Source organism: Typopeltis vanoorti, chromosome 9, assembly GCF_054136105.1.
Source record: "Typopeltis vanoorti isolate ZY-2024b chromosome 9, IOZ_Tvanoo_1.0, whole genome shotgun sequence".
Lineage (NCBI taxonomy): Eukaryota > Metazoa > Arthropoda > Arachnida > Uropygi > Thelyphonidae > Typopeltis > Typopeltis vanoorti.
The window spans coordinates 70,296,701-70,317,580 of NC_143557.1; the positions used below are offsets into that span (position 1 = coordinate 70,296,701).

A 20,880-nucleotide genomic window follows, 5' to 3' on the forward strand; every position below is an offset into this window, starting at 1 on the left:
CTATTTTTTAAAATCTTTTTAAAGAAAAAAACATTCTGATTCCCCTAAAAGTATTAATAACAAATTACCAGTGTTTCACATGTCACAGAGAATTTGCCATGTCTGATATTTGTGCTTTCGTCATCTCTACTTCATTAATGCTCCATTTTATCACAGCTGTTAGTGATGTGCATTTGGTATTTTGTTTGTGCACAAAATAGTGTATGATACCATTTAATTTTAAATATAGTTAATTTCTGAGATACACCTAAGCAAAATTATATCAATAACTTGTTAAAATTATTTGGTAATTTTTCATCAGAGTGTATTTTAAGTCTACCTACTTTGTTAAAATTACAAACATATCTAGATAATCTGATGTTTATAATAATAGCTTATTTTAAAGATATAGGTGTTCCCAGTGCAAGAAAATTCACGGAATATACTAATATATACACATACTAGGGGGGGGCCTGATGCCCCCCTCCCCCAGTTCCGGACTGGTAGGCCGGTTCTCCTTGAATTTTGAAGACTCGAAAGGGGGATCCCCCCCCAGGTTCCAGACTGGTAGGCCTGCTCTCCTTGAATTCTGATGACTCGAATTTTGAACACTCGACACTCAGGGTAGCTCTGAGTTTCAAAACATTTCAAATAACTTGACAAAAAACATTACAAAAAAGCCTTATCATTTTATATTATAGAGTAGATATATTAGCATATTCCATGTGTGTGTGTGTATGTGTATATATATATATATATATATATATATATATATATATATATATATATATATATAAAATGATAACAATCTTTATAGCAATTTCCATGTATATGATGAAAGAAATGCAAACAAAACAAGTATGCATAAATGCACAGATGAGAAAAAAATTATGCATAAATGCAAAACTCTCTGAAATAAAATTATCAAAAAAAAAAAATAAAAAAATTCAAATAACCAGACTCCAAAGAGCTCATTATACTCAAGAAATTAAAAGTAAAGAATTATAAAAATAATTTGATGTTTATTAAGACAGACTTAATGATAATTGTGGGAGTTTAAATTGAAAATGTTTCAGAATCATCAGAATGTAAAAATAGTGTAATAATATTTTCAGATACTTCATGCCTTTTTGTTCTGAAAATTATTCTTCAAAGCTTCTGTTGTCCTATTTAAATTATTTATTTCTCTGTTATTTATTCTATCAGTTCAGTATAGTTTTTGAGCACTGTATTGTGTATTATGCATATTAATTTAAGTGTTTCAGATTTTATATATGTATGTTTCAACCCCCACACACAAGATGTTGCAAATTCATCTTGTGCCATGGGTTAAAAAAAAAATGTTGCTGTTTTTGTATACTTGGAGGTTATAGCCCTTTGGGGAAAACTGGTGTAGTAAAGGATTTTTGAAGCATGAGTTGAAGGGTAACTTTATTTCATGGTTAATTAAAATTTTTTTAATGTTTTTAAAAATTGATTTTGTATGTGATGTTTGGTCTCTAGAGCAGTTTCTGGACCATGTAAAAAAATTTAAAATACAAAATAAAATATTCGTAGCCTGCCCATGCTACAAATAACTGCTTCACACGTGTAAGAGAAAACTAAATATAATTTATTACTCCTATATATATATACTGTGTGTGTGTGTGTGTATATATATATATATATATATATATATATATATATATATATATACTGTATATATATTTTTTGCTCAACATGTCATGAGCTTCTTTCATGGAGAGGACAAAAAAAAACTGGTAAGAACGTTTAAATTGTGAATGCAAGAACAGGTTATACAGCATGTGTATATCATCCATCTCACTTGCAGCTGTCTGGTAGGAGGAAATGCTATTAGAGTTCAGAGGTGTAAGAAAAATGTATAATTAATTTTAAAATAATAAATAAAGAATATAAATACTAAACAGCAATCACTTACCAAAATTGTTTATAATTTTTTTATATTTTTATTTATTTATTATTTTATATTAAATATATAAAAGTAAACAATTTTGGGAAGTGATTGCTGTTAATTGTTTATTATTTTAAAATTAATTGATTAATTATACATTTTCCTCACATCTGAACTCTAATAGCATTTTCTCCTATTGGACAGCTGCAACTGAGACACCTGGTATTATACACATGCTGTGTGACTCGTTCTTGCATTCACAATTTAAATGTTGTTACCAGTTTTTCTGGCTTCTTCCTGAAAGAAGCTCATGACATATTGAGCAAAATATATAGGAGTAATAAATTATATTTAGTTTTCTCTTACACGTGTGAAGCAGTTATTTGTAGCATGGGCAGGCTACGAATATTTTATTTTGTATTTAAAATTTTTTTACTTTAAATTTTTAATTATATGAAGCCGTTATTCAAAAAATGTATTATAGATTTGCATATAACCTTTCATGAGTGGACATCACATTTAAAAAAAAAAAAAATCATTTTAACTGAAACTTCTGTGCCCAGATATGGTCACCTCGGTTCCTTCTTGATGGGGAGGTGGAGAGGATCCAGAGGCGAGTGACTAAGATGATAGTAGGTCTATGGAATGAACCATATGAGAATAGGTTGAAGATTTGTGGGTTGCAGAAACTAGTTGATAGGTGGAAAAGGGGAGATATGATTGAGACATTTAAATTGCTAAAGAGATTCTATAGGATTAATTCAGAAGATATTTTTGAGATCAGGACTGGTGGTGGAAGAACTAGGGGACACCTATGGAAGCTGGGCAAGAGTGTGGTTAGCAGGGGTGTTAGAGCTGGGTTCTTTACTTGGTGGTAAACGAGTGGAATAAGCTGCCAGAGTGTGTTGTGGGTGCTATGATGGTGAGCGAGTTCAAGGCAAGGTATGATAGGTACTGTGAGAATGTCGTATAGTTGTTTGGACATGATGTTTAGGGCCTCCCTCGATGAGTCTGAGGACTCCCTGGAGTCGCCCGGAATAATAATAATAATAATAATAACTTTCCACATCATTTATTCATTTATCCAAGTAGTTGATATTTGCACATTCTTGTAAAGTTGTTTGGTTTTAGAAATCTCATAATGTAATTTTAATAAAGGTAATCCCCACTGGTAATTGTTTTCATATACATCAGTTTTACCTAAAAAAAGTTCTGATGAAAGCATAGTGTTATTCTAATGAGAAATAAGTTTTATGGCTTCCATGTAAAGAAAGAATTTCTAAATGGCTATTTAGAAAACTAAAGCTTAAAACACAGATTGAGTTAAAAACTGACAGCAGACTTAACAGCATTTTTTGCCACAAAATTGTGAATAGTTATAAAATCCCAATAAAATTGCTGGATTAAATTAAGATACAGTGAATGCATTAATGTAATTATAGATAAAATCTAATGATTACTTTAATAAATGCTTAGATGTTTTTGCTATTCACAATTTTAATATACTTTGTCAAATGGAGTAGTAGTATCTCATGTTTGTTGTTAATATTGATGTATATCCAGCACTGGATAAATTGCTAATTTCTAGTTTTATTAGGAAACAAATAATTTTTGGATTTCTTTCTGTTAAAAAAGAACTGAGAACCATTGGATAGAGCTTCAGAGTCTTAAAGCAGTGTGTTTTGATTAAAAAGAAAAAATTCCTTCCACAACTATTAACATTTAATTTCTGTAATGGAAAAAATAAGCCCAGGTTGTAATCAGTTTTTCATATTGAACTTTAATCATACCAATTATTAAACATGAAAAAAAATTCTGTGCTAAAAATAAAATACAGGAGTTCAAATAAAAGCCAAGAAAATCCCCCCCCCCCAGCCTACTTGGTTTTGGGCATAATTTTATTTCTATCCTCAAATGCAAAATAGTTTCTTACATTCTTGCAATACCCATTATATTATTTCAGTTGTAGCTGTAGTCTAGGGAGCAGTTTGCAGTATTCTCAAAGTTCTCAGTCAAGAAACTTGGAGGCTATAACTAGAGATAATAACCAGCCATGAATGTTGTTCATCAGCAATATATACCAGCTAGCTATTGCACCAAATGTTCACATCTAAGCCCAGGCCATTCTGTTAGATTAAAGTTTTGCCTGTATGTAAGTGAATATGTGATCATAAATATTGTCTTTGAATGGAAGCCTCCAAGATTAATGATCCCATTTTCCTGGAAGTGCTTTTGTGTTTTTTCAGTGTAGTGCATATAAATGGTCATTAATAATAGCACACAGCTATTTGAGTTCCCCTAGCATTCTTAATCCTGCTGGCACTGTTTATACAGAAAGAAAATTTAAGGGTCAAATAAAATAATAACTTGGAACTTCCTTACAGAATCCATTTAGCAGAACCAATTTCAGTGTGTGTGTGCGTATGTGTGTGTTATACTCTTTGTGAATGCTAAATAACTCCATCTCTTTGTGAGTTGATAAACATTATAATGAGTACACAACTGGGGCTCTTCTAAAAACTGAAGTTATTATTTAAATATGTTGATCCCAAGCATAATTTCCATTCTTTATGGCTAAAGATTATTGGCTCGCTCTTTGCTGCTGTGACAGCAGAACTAGGATTTAACATATGGTAAAAATTTTCTCCTGTAATATGTTTATTGCTGAGTTAAGTGATTCTGCTAGATAAGTAGGATATTAAGTGCTTAATGTTGTTTCCAGTTATATTAAAACTTTGACATTTTATGTGACCAGCAAATCCATTATGGGAATTTTTCAGTATGAATCTTATACATGAAAGTATCCTTGTCATCTTTATTTTTAAAATATGATAAAAAGTTACCTAAACATATCAACTTTAATCCAAATCACAAAGCAAAAGGATTATTTGATTTCTTTTCTTAAGTACTTAAAAACAGTATTGTTGTGATAAATCATAGTAGCATACTGCTAACAATGTGATAAATGTTAGTGCATGAGATTTTACTCTGATTTCTTTGCAAACAGCATTGATAGCTGGCATTGTGGTACTGTTCTCCTAAATTAACAAAAACAAAATTCAGATACAATTGAATTTTTCAGAATAACCCTGAAAGTTGTGAAATTACTTTTGAATAGCCCTATCAGTTTAATGAAAAACAGTTTAAATTTGTTTTGTATGATGAGGTGAGATGTGTACTGTTTGACACCTGCCCAGTAGGGATGTCAAATAGTGCATATACAACACAGAAAAAAACCAGGGAATGAATTTTATAGCTTTAATTTCTTTTTTTTTTATTTTAAATCTCTGCAAATAATATACTGTATAAATTAATTTAATTAGCTATTAATAATATTTTTTTTGCAACTAATATTTATAGAAATATTTCTGCAATTTTTAAATTGATTAACCTCAAGTACTACATTCATATCTTTCACCACCCATTTTTATCATAGGAAACTTATTACCTGTCTCAGAAGCAAGAGAAATGCCTTTTTTATTTTCTTTCTTTCATTTTTTTTTTTAAATATGACTCGAAGATTTTCAAGAATTATGAAAGAAGTACTTGGAGTGAAAAATGATTCCACAGTGATTTACATTTAATCTCAGAGGACACTGTAAACAAAGTAATGGCAGAATGCTGTAAATGTGAATTTTTTTTTTTTTCCCCCTTCCTGCACAAGTTTTGATGTTCTTGTAATGGTAGTGGATATTGAACTGTATAATGAGATGCATATAAAAAAGACATATCTATAATGGGTTCTGAAGTACGGCATCAGCTCATGCAAGTCAAGATCTTTTCCTTGAGAGAGAGAGTTTCAATATATATGTAAAACAGCTGGCTTTAATTCTTGAGATACATAGTTACAGTTCAGTAGTATTCTATCTTTATTGTAATGGCATTTGCATTTCTGGCTGAATTGAAAAACTCCATCCAACATCATAATCCTATAACAGTGCTTAATATGATTTTTTTAGTAGTAATTTTCTTCAAGATTGTTTTCTGATGGAGATTTTGGATGGAATTGATAATGTAAAAGCAAATCTGAAGAGGACAGAAATGTACTTCTTGCTTGATGAAAACAGACTTTGTAATCTTTCCGTGTAATGGAGTATATATATATTTTTTTTATTGCTTCAGAAAGTATTGTATTTTTTTTCTTTTTTCCGTGCAATATTTTGGTAACCTAAAATAGTTTTTCCATCTCTGCTCATGCATAGATTAAAGTAAATCTGATGGCTGGGGAATTCATGCATGTATGCACTTGCTGTACTTCTACATGCATTCACGTAATCCTATACATATAGATCTCTTTTATATCTTTTCCAAGTTTATTATCAGAAAGAAAATAGTTTCAGAAACACCATAATTGGATTTAAGATAGGCACAAATGTTAGATTGTATTTTCTGTATGTTGAGAATAGGCTCTTAGTTTGCAGATCATTAGGACAAAGTTCAGGTGAATGATTTAGTAAACTTTATTTAATTCAGTAAAGACAATTCCCCTTCTCCCCCTTTTTTAATTTAAATTTCATATCAAAAGAAGTAGACTGATATGCTACTAGTGGCACTAGTAATAATATTAATAGCTTGATTTTATTTATGCTACTATAATCACCTATTATATTTTTAGTTTGTAGCTGCTGATTTGTAAGTATTAATGTTATTTGGGATAAGGAAAAGCTAATGGTGCATGGCACCATTGAAATGATCGGCACTTGCATTGCAGAATAAGATGTAAATTCAAGATGGCTAATCAAGAATTTGCCTCAGAGCTAGTAATGTATCTAGTAATATAATAACATATAACAGTTATTGGTGTGAATTAAAAGTTTAGTGGTTAGTTTTTTCCCCACTGAAGAATTAGGTTTAGTTAAAATTGGTAACTCATTTATTCATCATCATCATCATCAGTACATTTGATAGTACATATAAGAATGTCACAATTTTTGGTGTTTATTGTAAAACATTTTTATATTTTCATTACAGTGTATAACTTTAAAACTAATACTGCTTCATTTATTTTATTTCTTGCTGAAATGCTAATAGGGAAATAGTAAAACATAATTTCACATAATAATATCCTTGCAATAAATTCTTGCATCACATAATTTTTGCTGTGCTGAATAAACTATAAAAGATTAGGATTATTTTTATTTGTTCCACAAGGGAGGACTGCATTTGCGAAATTGCTGTTTATGCACTGTTGCTATTGTATCAGATCACATTCATTTTAATTAAGTGTTTTTTTGCAAAATTTGGCTCTTATGATTATTTACCTCTACATGGTCTATAACAGAGTCACTCTTAGCTAAGTGGAGTTCAGTGCATTTCAATTTTGATTTAAATTGATTGTTAAAAGGGTATATCTCTCAGATACAAAAATACAAAATACCTATTATAATTGGTTTGGCATTTTAGATAGTAAAATTTAAAAATGCATTACAAATTTGTTTTGAATTAGGTTATTCATGTTTTTATCATATTTTTTTACTTTTGTTTCAGAATATCTTGCTTTAAATGCTAAAATAAATACAAATTCAATGCATAAGGTGTAATTTCTTAGAAACAGAGGCTAAGTGATTCTCAGCTGTCTTGATAGCTTTTTCTATCAGGAAATTAAGGAAATGATAACACCAGCTTAATTATTTTTTTCTTTGTTCATTAAGGAACAAGTTGTGGTTTATGTTATCTTACTATTGCATCAGATTTGTTTTAATTAGATGCAAAACATCAAATTTTTTATGTATCCTCTGTGAGTAGGATATATAGGATACCATGTTAATATTACATGATAAGTTTACATCGTTACTAGCTTGCATAAGTAATTTTCTTCCAAATTAGTCTGTTATATGTGAGGACTGCAATATTGTCAGATCTTACAGTTTGGTCTTCTAAGGTCTCACTGCATTAGTCCACTTAGATCTTAGTCTGGCATCAGGCATCTGTTTTGCTAACCTTTCCTCTTTCCCAGTCTAAATGTGTAATCACCTTCAATGATCTCTGCTCACACATTCCTGAATGCTGAAAATGTCAGGTTCCTTCTTAATTATCTTTATTTTATACATGATTCTGCCATTGGTGATATCTGTTCATGACCCTAATTTTTCTCAAAACTCATTTTTGTGGTCTCCAGTCTTTGAGCAAGTGTTTTATTTCTAACCCAGCTCTCAGATCCATAAGTTAAAATTAGTTTGAATACTGGTCTTGCATACAGCTAAATTAGTGTTTTGACTAGTTTCTCTCTTGTTCTCTGATAAATGCATTCATTTGGCTATCCAACATATACCAGCCTTTTTTTTTTTATCAGCCTCACATTAGTTGTCTCAAAGACCTATAATATGGGTTCCATGTGTGGGCAAGTAATTAGAGAGAGAGAGAGAGAGAGAGAGAAGGAAAAAAAATCTGTTATTTAATGCATTTCTTAAAGAGCTAAAGGTTGTATTCATTGGGGAAAACAGTATTGGAAAGAACTGTTCTAAAGTTCTTTCCAATACTGTCAAAGGATGATAAGCTGGTTCAATAAGTTTGGAGCTGAACTGTATATGAATGTTGACCAGCAGCTGCCTAGGTTTGTGCATGATTAGAGGAAAGTGGAGGAATGGTGGTGGCCAATTTAGTGGAGCAGCACGTACTGAAATATCTATAGAAAAGACATGATGCAGAAACAGACCAGCTATTGGAAAGCATTAGAGGGAGTAATTTATTAACCAAATAATTCTTTGAAATACAATTGAGCATTCTAAGGGAGGATTTTGGATTTATTAAGTGTCAAGAATTGAGCAGAAGAGAAGTAATGTTTAGAATGAAAAAGAATACAAAGTTTTTTGGAGGCTAAGGACATGATATGTTTATGCCTGGATAGGCTGAATTAGAAAGTCAGCTGGGGGGCATCTTGAATGTCATGTTATCAAAAGTGAAGCATGGTCTTTCTTCAGAAATATGACAGGATTTGCTTTGGGTTGCACTAAAGTTCACTAGTTTATCTCATCTTGCTTCAGAATAGCAAGATATTCATCCTTGAGTCATTTCAGCACTAGGTTTTGTAAATGAAGAAGATTAATGGAATGTACTGTCATTAGCATGAATAGGATTGAATGTTAGTGAGAGAAGATTATTAATGTATAGGAGGAATAGTGTAGATTCACTGAGCACGTAGCCCTTGGGTACTCCACATTGATAAAAAAAAATCAGACAAGAGGGAACTATTCACTATGATACATAGTGACCATGGCCTAGATACAAATGTGGGTAGCAAGTTTTATTGCATTATTCTTGTTCTACAGGAGGTCTCCTGTGAAACAAGCCTGGCAGAAGTCATATTGGTGATCACGTTTGAGAATACCGATGTTGATATCAATGGGAACAGTAGTTTGATGGTCGACTTTTATCTCCCTTTAAAACAAAGTTGCTTCCATGCTATTTGGATGGCTGCTAGATGAGTATATCAACTTGTAAAGATGATATAGAATGGTTGTTAGTTCTGGAGAAAAGCTTTTAGAACTGAAGGAATATGATGTAGGACAGAAGACTTTTTAGTAGACAGCATAAGGTCTGCTTATTCAGTTGTCCCTTTCAAAATTTAATTTGCTATTTTCACTAAAAATTGTGAAAATACTTATAGTTTAGATTTGCAACTGGGGATGGTGCTGATGCGTTTTATGTTCCTATTTTCATAGCGTTTTCATGCCTGATTTGTTATAGAAGTTATTCAGTTTAAGGAATCTTGCAGACTTATTCTGGATTAATTTGGCAGTATAAAATCATATGTATAAAGTGTGTTACACTCGACTTTACATCAAGCCATCTTTTGGTCATAACCAAATTCCTGACAGGATATTATGATAGTAAACTATATGAAAATGTTACATCATTACTAACTTCTTTCAACAATTTTCTCTCAAATTAATCTGTTATCTGTCAATAGTCAAAAATTGTCAGATCTTGTATTTCATTTTTCCAAAATATTTCTTACTCTATGAATCCATCTAGATCAGGGGTGCCAGTCATATATTTGGTTTAATCCTTTATCCAAGTGTAAGAAAACAAAGTTTGCTCCTGAAGTATTTTCAGGACTGGGACAACTCGTCACAAAGGTGGTATAAGTTCTCATCACTTGCTTTAGTGTCTCCCATAATGCAAAGCACATCTCCTTGCTATGCATTAAGGGAAGGGCATTATGGGAGATACTAAGGCAAGTGATGAGAAATTATACCACCTTTGCGACGAGTTGCCTCAGTCCTGAAAATACTTCAGACGCAAACTTTGTTTGCTTACACTTGGATAAAGGATTAAACCAAATATATAATTGGTAGCATAGCCAAGTGCAAAAACTTCCATCAACTTATCTCTAATCCAGAGAATGTTAATAATAAGGTGTGACACCTTATGGCAACTCGTATATGGAAATATGACTTCTCCATTACTTCCACCTTAGTATCACCACCTCTGGGTCTGGCTCCCACTGATGAGACCTCAATAAAAGTTGAAACTGGTCTGGGTAGTGGCCCTTCCCTTAATGCATAGCAGCATACATGTCCGCAAGGAGATGTGCTTTGCATTATGGGAGATACTAAGGCAAGTGATGAGAACTTATACTACCTTTGGGACGAGTTACCCCAGTCCTGAAAATACTTCAGGTGTAAACTTTATTTGCTTACACTTGGATAAAGGATGTATTGTATAACTGGCTATGCTACCAGTTATATCAAATATATATAACTGGTAGCATAGCCAATTGAAAAAACTTCCATCAACTAGATCAGGGGTGGCCAACCATTTACGTTCCTTCACCAGTTTTTTCATATACGAGTTCAGATGCACCATACAACTCGTATAGTTTATGGTTCTATGATATATTGATTGACAAACAATGCACAACAGTTTTCCTGATGGACTCACTATAAAAAAGAATTCATTTTCCCACCATTCATTGAAAAAACCTTAGATTTTTCTTTTGTTCATTTTCTTTTGCACTGATCGGTAACTGAATGTAAAAACAAGGCTTAATTTTCGAAAAAGTACAGAACTGCAAATGTTCACAAGGAACAAACAAAGCACTTGTAGTGCACGAGTATCAATTGTAAACTGACTGACAAAAACCAACTATGCACTGCTGTTGCTAACACTTGGCACTTCAGGATCAAACAAGTGAATGTGCACAAAACAATACAATCACTAAAAGTAATTATTAAGTTTTAGCTTTTTTTTGTACAAATCCGTTTTTGATTAATACAGTTTGCATAAATAGGCTTATTTTTTTTATTGTTATCATTGGGGTCCAGTGCACCACTATTAATTTGTCAGTGTGCCAGCTTTAGCACATTTGCCAGGTTGGCCATTCCTGATCTTGGTCTTCCTCTGGGATCTTTTTCCTGCTATCTTGGCAAAAAAAACACTTGTTTCACTAACCTTTCCTTTTCCTATTTTGTTTAAGTGACCTTACCACCTGATTTTTATTTTTAAAGGCACCTGTGGCATAGTATAATTATTAAAGAACATGTAAGTCCACAGTAATAACTTTTAATTAATAAATAAGGTACAGATATTTCATACTAAAATACTAATAGTACATCTTCAGTGTTACAAACAGATAGGAATGAAATACAAGTAACGAACATTCGATGAATCACCTATTAAAATACATTGTTGTCGCGAGCTAGGAAATGAAAGAAATTAATTAATATTTAAGATAAATGGTTTTTTTAATGATTACATAAAATAAAAGTCTCCCATATCTTAGAGAGAGAGAATCATTTTGATTCAAATTCAGTCGGTGTAAAATAGCTTCACAACTTTCTTTAAAGAGGCGTTCATATTTGAACCTGCATCTATGAAGGAGAATAGCTTTATCCCACTGGATATTATGGGTAGTGGTAATACTGTGTTGTGCTAGACCAGACTTCTGAGGTTTGTTGTAATCAATATAATATTGATGTTCTTTAATTCTTTTTTCCAGAGAATGGCCAGTTTGTCCAAAATAAACATCGCATTCACATAGTATTTGGTAAAACGCCAGCCAAAGATAGAGATGACAGTTTATCTTTTGTAGAAGGCAATAAGGAGGAAATTTTGTTGATAGGAATATACATGGGAATCAATTGGTACTTTTTTAAAATTCTACCTATAGGTTCCAATCCCCTACATTCCTGGAATGTAGGGGATTGGAATTCTGTGGATTGTTGAAGAAACCTTAGGTATTGGAACATAAGATTCAATTATGTTGGATTTGATGAGTTTCCCGAAAATCCATAAAGAAGGCTATCCAGAATGACCATTCGTGAATTGCATTGATTCGCCTACTTATTGAATTACAAAAGTCTTGTCTCGTTCTTTAAGTGCTCTCACTGGACATTCCAGATCCTACATAAAAAATTCAACAGTTTCTTGAAAAAATCAAGGATCTAAAAATCAGAGAGTCTGAGTTGCTAGTCAGTTTTGACATTGTATCTCTGTTTACCAATATTCCATTAGCCGACACAGTCAAATTATTATATGAAGATTACCCTCCAGAATCACAAAGATTTTCAAATTTGTTATTTATTCAGGTTATTTTAGCTGGACAAACAAGTTGAGGGTACTGCCTGCCATGGGTAGCCCTTTGTCTCCACTTTTGGCTAACTATTTTTTGACATAATTTGAAGAGACTATGTTTTCATCCATTCACCCTCAGCCATCTCTTTGATACCATTATGTCGATGATGTTTTTGCCATTTGGTCACATACTGAAGATGAGCTTTCTACAACAGATAAATAGCCTTCACCCTCGTATCCAATTCACCATGGAAAAGGAAAATTCTGGTACTTTACCATTTTTGGACATCCTGCTTACTCAAACTTTTTCTGGTACCTTATCTACAAGCGTCTTTCGAAAACCCACATTTACTGGCAGATATATATTCATAAAAAGTCTGCTCACCACACATCTCAAAAATTTGGCATTCTTAAATCTATAATTAATAAAGTACATAAAGTTTGTTCTTCTCCAGATATCTTACAACAAGAACTTTCCATCATTAAAAAGTTAATGGAATCTAATAATTACGACCCTAATCAAATCCAACAGATAATTGAATCTTATGTTCCAATACCTAAGGTTTCTTCAACAGTCCACAGAGTTCCAGTCCCCTACATACCACCTACATTTCCTAGCTCGTGACAACAATGTATTTTAATAGGTGATCCACCGAATGTTCGTTACTTGTATTCCATTCCTATCTATTTGTAACACTGAAGATGTACTATTAGTTTTAGTATGAAATATCTGTACCTTATTTATTAATTAAAAGTTATTACTGTGGACTTACATGTTCTTTAATAACTTACCACCTGAGTTGTTGAAAGTTTTTTCCACTTGGTTATACTATAAATTAAAGATACTTCACTTTGATAATATATATAAGCTAGTGATACCAAAGTTACTAATTTTTTTCATCCATAATTCAGAAATCATTGACCAGGTGGTTTAGCTCAGTTGGTATTGACATTACCCTTTGGATGGAAAGATTTGGTTTTATATCTGTGGTAAAAAAAATGTTTTCAACTGAAGGTGTCATCTGGTTGCATATGAAAGTGACAGAGTTTTCCTCCTGGAACCTGTTTCTTATCCTGCAAATCTGACCAGAACACACATGCATATATACAGTTAAGACCCAATATACTGGCCTCTTAGCATTAGTCAACTGTTATCCTTAGTTAGCTTTACTTTAAATTATCATACCAGTAAATTATTTTCCACTGCAGTCAGATAATTGAGTGATTACTGTATATTGGTCAGGAGTTCCCATCAGAACCACATGGTGGGTAGGTTCTTGGTGCCCTGCTGCATTCATAGTTAGCAGCTATGCACAGTGGTGTAGCTAGAGCTTTTGCTGCACCTCTCAATACACCAAAAATACTACAAAAAATCAAAACGACATATAGGGAAATAAATTAAAACACTATGTTTATTTTTGAAGTAAAACTTTAATTTCAACATTCTAAAATGTTATTTTTCTTGCTTTTCTGTTAGCAAAATCGTCGATGACATTGTCGGTCTATTTCATAGTAATGTAGGTAATTCTTAATCAATTTTATTTAGAAAGACTCCTCTCACAACTAGCAACACTTACATCAATTGCGAGGAAAATTCGCTGTAGTATTACAATAGTAGGAACTGAGTTCTCGAGACTGTATTTTAGAATTAACTGCAAAAGTTCAAAAATGTTCAAAGTGCCCCCCCCCCCACCCTCCCTCTAGCTATGCTTCTGGCTATGCATACAGTATGTCAAGTATAAGGTGGTTAGCCCTATTCCTCCCGGTGTGTCCTGTGTCTGTAGCAGCAGTTTATTTTTTGTAAGTAGACTTAACTGTCTCCTCATATAACATGCCTGCCAGCTGGAATTGCAGGTTTGCATATTTTGTAAAGTGAAATGTTAAAACCATAACATTAGAATTATCTGCACCTGTAAATAGGTATAATTAACATAAATCATGCATGATGGGTTTAAAAAAAAATTAAGTTTTTTTTTTTTACAGTCTACAGAACGAACTATAAGAAGATGCCAGTATAGCTGGCTGTTAGAGGACAATTACTACAAAAAAAACAGACAAAAATTAAATTGATTAAAGCTGATGCTTATCACCACTACAAGAAGCAAGGTATTATCAGAAGGAGAGAATTCTCCCAAAATTTGGGAGATGTACTTGTTTCAGTGAAGGTAATATAAGGAGACCTCCAAATTCAAGAAAAAGTCTTGAAGTGAAAGACTTTTGCAGCATTCATACTTTTGTCCTTTTTCCATTAATGAAAAGGACTGTTAATAGCATGGATTACCAAGTTTTATTTCTTGTTTCAAAGGAGCAATAACCTTTCTTTAACAAAAGTTTAAGGATCTGCTGTTCTATCCTTTTGTCCAAATAAGTTTGTAATATGGGAACATGACGCTTAATTCCTCAGAATAAACAAATGCGTGCAAGTCAGATGTTCCATGAAGTAGTTGGCCAGTAGCAAGATCTGCTTTTATCCTCCATATACAAATTCCATATTTATCTGCTCTACATAAGCAGAAACAGTCTTTAATAGATCAGAGAATGGAGGTGATTTTCAGGTTATATTTCTGAGTATTCTAATTGCTATGCTGTTCCTTAGATGGATGGAAATGTCTGTTGGAGTTCTGTTGTTATTATTTGGAATTCTTCTTATTCCTTTCCTCTTTTACTTTGCAGTGTCAAGAATTTTTCTAATCGCTTAACTGCTACTGTATCAAGATAAGGTGGTTAGCCTTATTCCTCCCAGTTTGTCCTATGTCTGTAGCTGCATGTGTTCACAGGCCGGTTTGGGAGATGAAAAAACCTCCTACCTCTGTATGAGACTCGCTAATTCACATTTAGTCGAAAGAGACTAGATAAAGGTTCCTCCCATCATTGATGGAATCGAACCCAGATCTTTCCGACCAAAGGGCTTCATCTATACTGACTGAGCGACGGAGGCTCTGTTGTTTGGAATTATGGTCTGTAAATTGTTTGAATACTTCTTGGCTGGTTTGCCTGTTTTTCCGGATGAAAAATAGTTTTCAATAGGAATTTCTTCATGTCCTAGATGGGATCCAGATCTTTCTAACCAAAAGGCATTGTTCCAACCGAATTAGCTATAGAGGCTTGTTGAAGTTTTGTATATATTGATTACATTCATTATTTGCATTAGTGTTCCTTGTGGTTTTAAATTGCTAAAGATAGGTGTTGAAAATATATGGACATATTCTTACAAGTCAGAGTTTTGGCAATCCTAAGCATCATTATGGGTTCATCTGCCTATGTTTGTGATTTATCATTATTATTATAAAGGTGTCTCCATGGAGTTAAAGGACTCATCGTGAGAGACCCTATCTACTGACACACTAGCACAATACCCCTAAATTCATTCACAGGCGAAACACTCTCAACCACCTCTGGCAATACATTCCACCCATTCAGCACCTTACAAGCAAAAAAAATCTAGTCCTAACACCCTTGTTAGCCACAGTTTCTAGGGGTGATCCCTTGTTCTCTCTCTCTCTTGCACTGTACCATAAAAGTCATCAATGTCAATCCTATAAAATTCCTTTTAATAACTTTTATGCTTCTGGCAAATTTCCTCTCTTATGCCTCTCAGCTAGTTTTAAAAGCCCATAGACCTGCCACAATCTTTGTCACTTATCTCTGAATCCTCTCCACAAAGTAATCCAGCCAACCAGATCTGTGCACATTGGTGTATTATTTAGTATTGGTATATATATATATAGAGAGAGAGAGAATTTTCAGTCTAGTTATTAGATAATCAAAATCCCCAGGAAATTTTTCTTTCAATGGTGAATTTTATGTGGTGAATCAAGGTTTTCACTGCTGAAACTACATGTTGGTGAGTTTCAGTGGAACTGAAGAGAGGAATTTGAACTAATTGTTTTATGAAGTAGCTGTGATGAAACTCCTCTTGCATACAAAGGGACTAAATAGCTGTCTGAACAAGCATCCTAAACAGCAGTGACACCATAATCAATATTAATGTATCATCCCTATTCACCAGCATTGCATTAAAAGAGAGACAATATTAGGGAATGAATTTTCTCTGAGCATAATTAAATAGATTGGTTTTGTCATTCGTGCTGATTCTTCACCTAGCAAAAAAAAAAAAGCAGGTAAAATTATTTGGATTTCTCTGTTTCTTCACTGCTGCTGCCCTACTTTAATGGTACATACAAGGTAAACTCAGATTATTATTGATATTTAAACATTTTTTCCCTCCCAAATACAAGCATTCATTACATTCTTGATCTTTAATATGCAAAATTAAAGAGAAGACTAGTTGAAAGAACATGTTTTCTTTAGAAAGATCTGGTCTGAAATTTTTTCTACATCTTTTTAGCTGAAATGGGCAGATGGAAATGGCAGGGTTCTTCTCTCCAAAACAAATGAGTGAATACATGCAATTGATAGGTATTCATTTTCCTTATGGTTTTAGTTGCCTTATCACAACCAACAGGTTACTGATGTCATCCAAAAATCTGTATTACTTTATTGCCATCCATCAGCCACTACAAGACCAGGCGAAAGATATTTTGGTATCTGTTCTTTTGTTGCATCATTCAAGACTTCTGGATAGGGTGCATCTAAATATTTTTAGATGTTAATACATCTTACAGTACATTATATGATATGATAAACATCTGTGTACAATTAGAAATAAGTAAGGGCTAGTTTAAGCAACCACAGAGTGAATGTAAAAATAAGAGGACTTTTACAGTTTGAGGTAGTAATATAATCATTCATATTTACTCACCTACTCATCCCTCATAAGTGAAAGCTGTATCAAAATACTGGATTTTAATCATTTTTTGCAGACCTGTTTCAGCCTATGCACTCTTCTTCAGAGATACCCAAGCTGCAATCAAAGGACAGAATCCAAATGCTAGTTTTGGAGAAGTATCCAAAATTGTAGCATCTATGTGGGATAGTTTAGATGCCGAGCACAAAAATGTGAGTTCAATTTGTAAAAATTCAATTTTGTTTGATGTTAGCTTTATACTCAATTGTACATAATCTGACCACTCAGTAACTTGGTATTGATTTGCTAACTTATCATTATTAGCAGTATGACAGCAGTTGCAGAAATTACCTGTTTATAGTATACGATGCATACCAAATTGTTATTCAGTGGCAAGATAATGTGATTTATTGTATTTAAAGATACTATTTTGATACCTCAAATAAGGAACTCTCAGTTAAATGGCCAATAAATTGATTTTCTAGTGCACTCGAATAATTGAGAAATTGCTGTATTTAGCAACCTTTCTGATGACACAATTAGTGCTTGTTTATATATTTTTTTAATTTCACCTTAATTTTATTTCTTAATGAAGTATGTTCCCTCTCAGTTATGTGTTGCTTCCAAATTTCCTTCTAATAATGATATTTGAAAGATTTTCCCTGTTTCCTTTAGATATGGTTATGCTTAACTATGTAATAGATAAGAATTGCAGTTAGTTTTTTTATGAAAGCTGATTTTTCATTTTATTCATTCATGGACTTTAACCACGCTACCGGCCAGGACATATATATATACACGTTCAAGTAAACATGGATGCGAAGTGCATATTAAAATTGTAATACCGTTGATATTACATTGAAATATATGATGGATACGAAGCGTACGAGGATGTATATTTGATCCATAATGGCCGGTAAGTGGTTAATGGCTTTTATTATATAAGATGATGGCAATGGGTGGCAGCATTTGAAATTTATGTTCAGTTGCTGTTGTGAGAAATATGTGCTGAGAGTAGTGCATTTCTGCCACATCCAGTATCATATATTTTACTCTTCCTTCTTATATTTTTTTTAATTTTAATATGAAAAATATATTGATAATACTTCCTGATCTTATCCTTTAGCTTCTTTGCCCATTGTGCAATATTTGTAACATAAAAAGGAAATAAAACTTACTCCTAAAAGTAATTGTTAAAAGTAGAGCAATCATCATATGCTGTGAGAGGAAAGTGGAAGAAACATATTAGAAGTTTAGACTACAATATTCAGTTTATTAAAATATTCTGGTATCCATATCACCTATATAGTTTAATAAGAATGGTTGGTATGGTAATGTCTAATATCTGCCTTCTGTTAAGACCTTCATTGTATAGTTTACTGATGCATAACTGTCTTGTTTTGAAATTTCACAATCAATTATATATGATTAAGCACAAGTTCCTGAGCGACTTTTCTGCTAATCAATATGTGGTATAATTCATTCAGATGGTGGGTGTGGAAGTGTGAGAGACAGAAGAAAAACCTACTCGGAAATTAATATGGTTATGTATGCTTGACATTCAGAATCAGACATTGCTAACAATGATGTAACTAAATGGAAAATTTTGAAATGGTTAATTTTCTATGCATATTTTTTTATTTATTTTTTGAAGTTGAACTTTAAGAGACTTATTAAATGATAATAAAAAAGCATCCTTTAAAAAGTGGTCATCAAGTATTTATATATGAGAAAATATGAGCTAGGATTTTTGTGTTCTTAATGCTTAAATGACGTCCATAATTACAGGATTAGCAAGCATTCAGAATGCATATTTTCATATGCCTAGCCCACTGAAAATTTCTTTTATAACAGAAGAACTACTTTTAATTTTATTGCCAATGCCCATTGCAAATGCTATTCCATACAATTTTGGAGTTTTATGATGGTAATTTAGTTTTGAAATTGTGGCTCTAAATACTCTCATAATTTTGAACATATTTCTTATTTCACATGTTTATTATGGGGAGTTGTAAAAGCATTATTATTAGTCCCATTTTGAAATAAGTGCAGTCACATTATAATGTAATCTGGGAATTTTTTCCCCCATCTGCTTTAATGTATTAGCAAGTTTACACCAGCCGTTCAGCCTGCACATTATTTAATGAGGTTGTCTTTCACAAATAAATGTCCAAGAAGAGGAAATTTAAGCTGAAAATCACCAGGGAGCTAGTAGCAATTTGAAGAATTTCTCAATAAGCCATTAAAAACTTGGAAACTTAATGGCCCAGGGTACCACTCTACTGGGATGTAATAACCTTGGCTGTTATCAGTTGGATTTTCACAGGGCTGTGAATTATGCCACCATAAAGGTGAAGCTGGAGTGCAATTAAAATTCTTCATCTTTGATAGAAATAATACCCTAGAGCCTATAAATCTCCTCAATTCATCATCTGCTGCTTGTTTTAATTGAACATAATCAAAATAAATGGCAGCTTTCATTGCCTCTTCTGACAGGCATTATCATTAAATGTAGCAGAACAGTGCAATACATTTCACAGAATGCAGCCATAATATACTTGTTATTGCCAACTAAAGAGAGAAATGACACCCAAATGAACATTGGAGAGTGCAGTATTGTCAGAATTTGCATCATTATTCAGCATCCATTCATTCACACTTGTACTCCTTGCTGTTGTGGGAAGATAATTTTGAGTGAGGTCATTGTCCACTACTCTGCTTTAGCATTCCATTGTCATTGCTAATGTACTTTACTGGAAATAATAAATTTTGATTCATATAAAGATAACCATGCTGTCCTAAATATTTTCACTAGATTTCTTGCATAATGATGGAAAGATGTTTATTTTTATTTTTTTTAAAATTAAATTGATGAAATAAAATTATGGAATGAAAAAAAATTAAAACAGAATTACTTAATGTGATGCAAAAAGAGGTAAGATGCTAAACTTTTAGTAGTGTTTCAAATGGAAACTATTTTGAAAACATTTATTATATATGATGTAAAGGATGTGATTAGTGCTTATTCTCAGTATTATAATATGACTTGATACATTCAGAAATTAAATTATAAACTTACATTGATTTATTGATGCTACTGTGCTATTTTATGTGTTTTATCCTCCTCTTGTCTTATTTTTTTTTATAGTTTTGAGTGATGTGATATTTTGCTGTCTTTACATGTTTACAAGAATTAGAGAGAATGCTGTCATTTTTCATTAAAATAATGTTTGATAAATTCTCATGGCCCTACACCACTGAAAGGCCTTAAAATTTAAAATTATGCAACTCGCTTTGAGATAAAATTAAATTAGTTATTTCGGAAAAAATTAATATAAATTTTGATGGTTTCTCTGTGGTGTTTATCATGCATGAAGTTATTAATAAATATAAATAAATTTGGTCAAGATTATTTAAGTGAATATAAATAATTGCTTAGCCATAAGCTTGAAGCTTTTTGTATGCTATTACAAAGATTTGTAAAAAGTAAACAGAGTAAAAAAAAAAAAAAGTACTGCATGTATATACATGTTTAGATATGAAATGTATATCATTTTTAAAATAATGGAAATAACTATTGTCATAATAAAACTTCAGTTTAATATAAACCAAAATAATCCTCTGTTTTGACCTTCATATCAAGATCATTATCTGGAGTATATACATATACAAAGAAACAAGCTATGTTACAATCTACATATGTTAGTTACACTAATTTAGTCAACTA

At 32.3% G+C, this 20,880-nt stretch overlaps 1 protein-coding gene across 12 annotated transcripts in view; it reads left to right on the forward strand.

Annotated features, from left to right (window-relative positions):
* The window catches only part of LOC150103132 (TOX high mobility group box family member 4-A-like), a 540,588-nt gene that overhangs the window by 488,746 nt on the left and 30,962 nt on the right, over positions 1-20,880 (forward strand). For all 12 annotated transcript variants that reach the window (XM_090397573.1, XM_090397570.1, XM_090397578.1 and 9 more), the window contains one exon: positions 17,230-17,365. In XM_090397573.1, the coding sequence (XP_090253699.1) occupies positions 17,230-17,365 (136 nt within the window). The remainder of the gene's footprint in view (positions 1-17,229; positions 17,366-20,880) is intronic.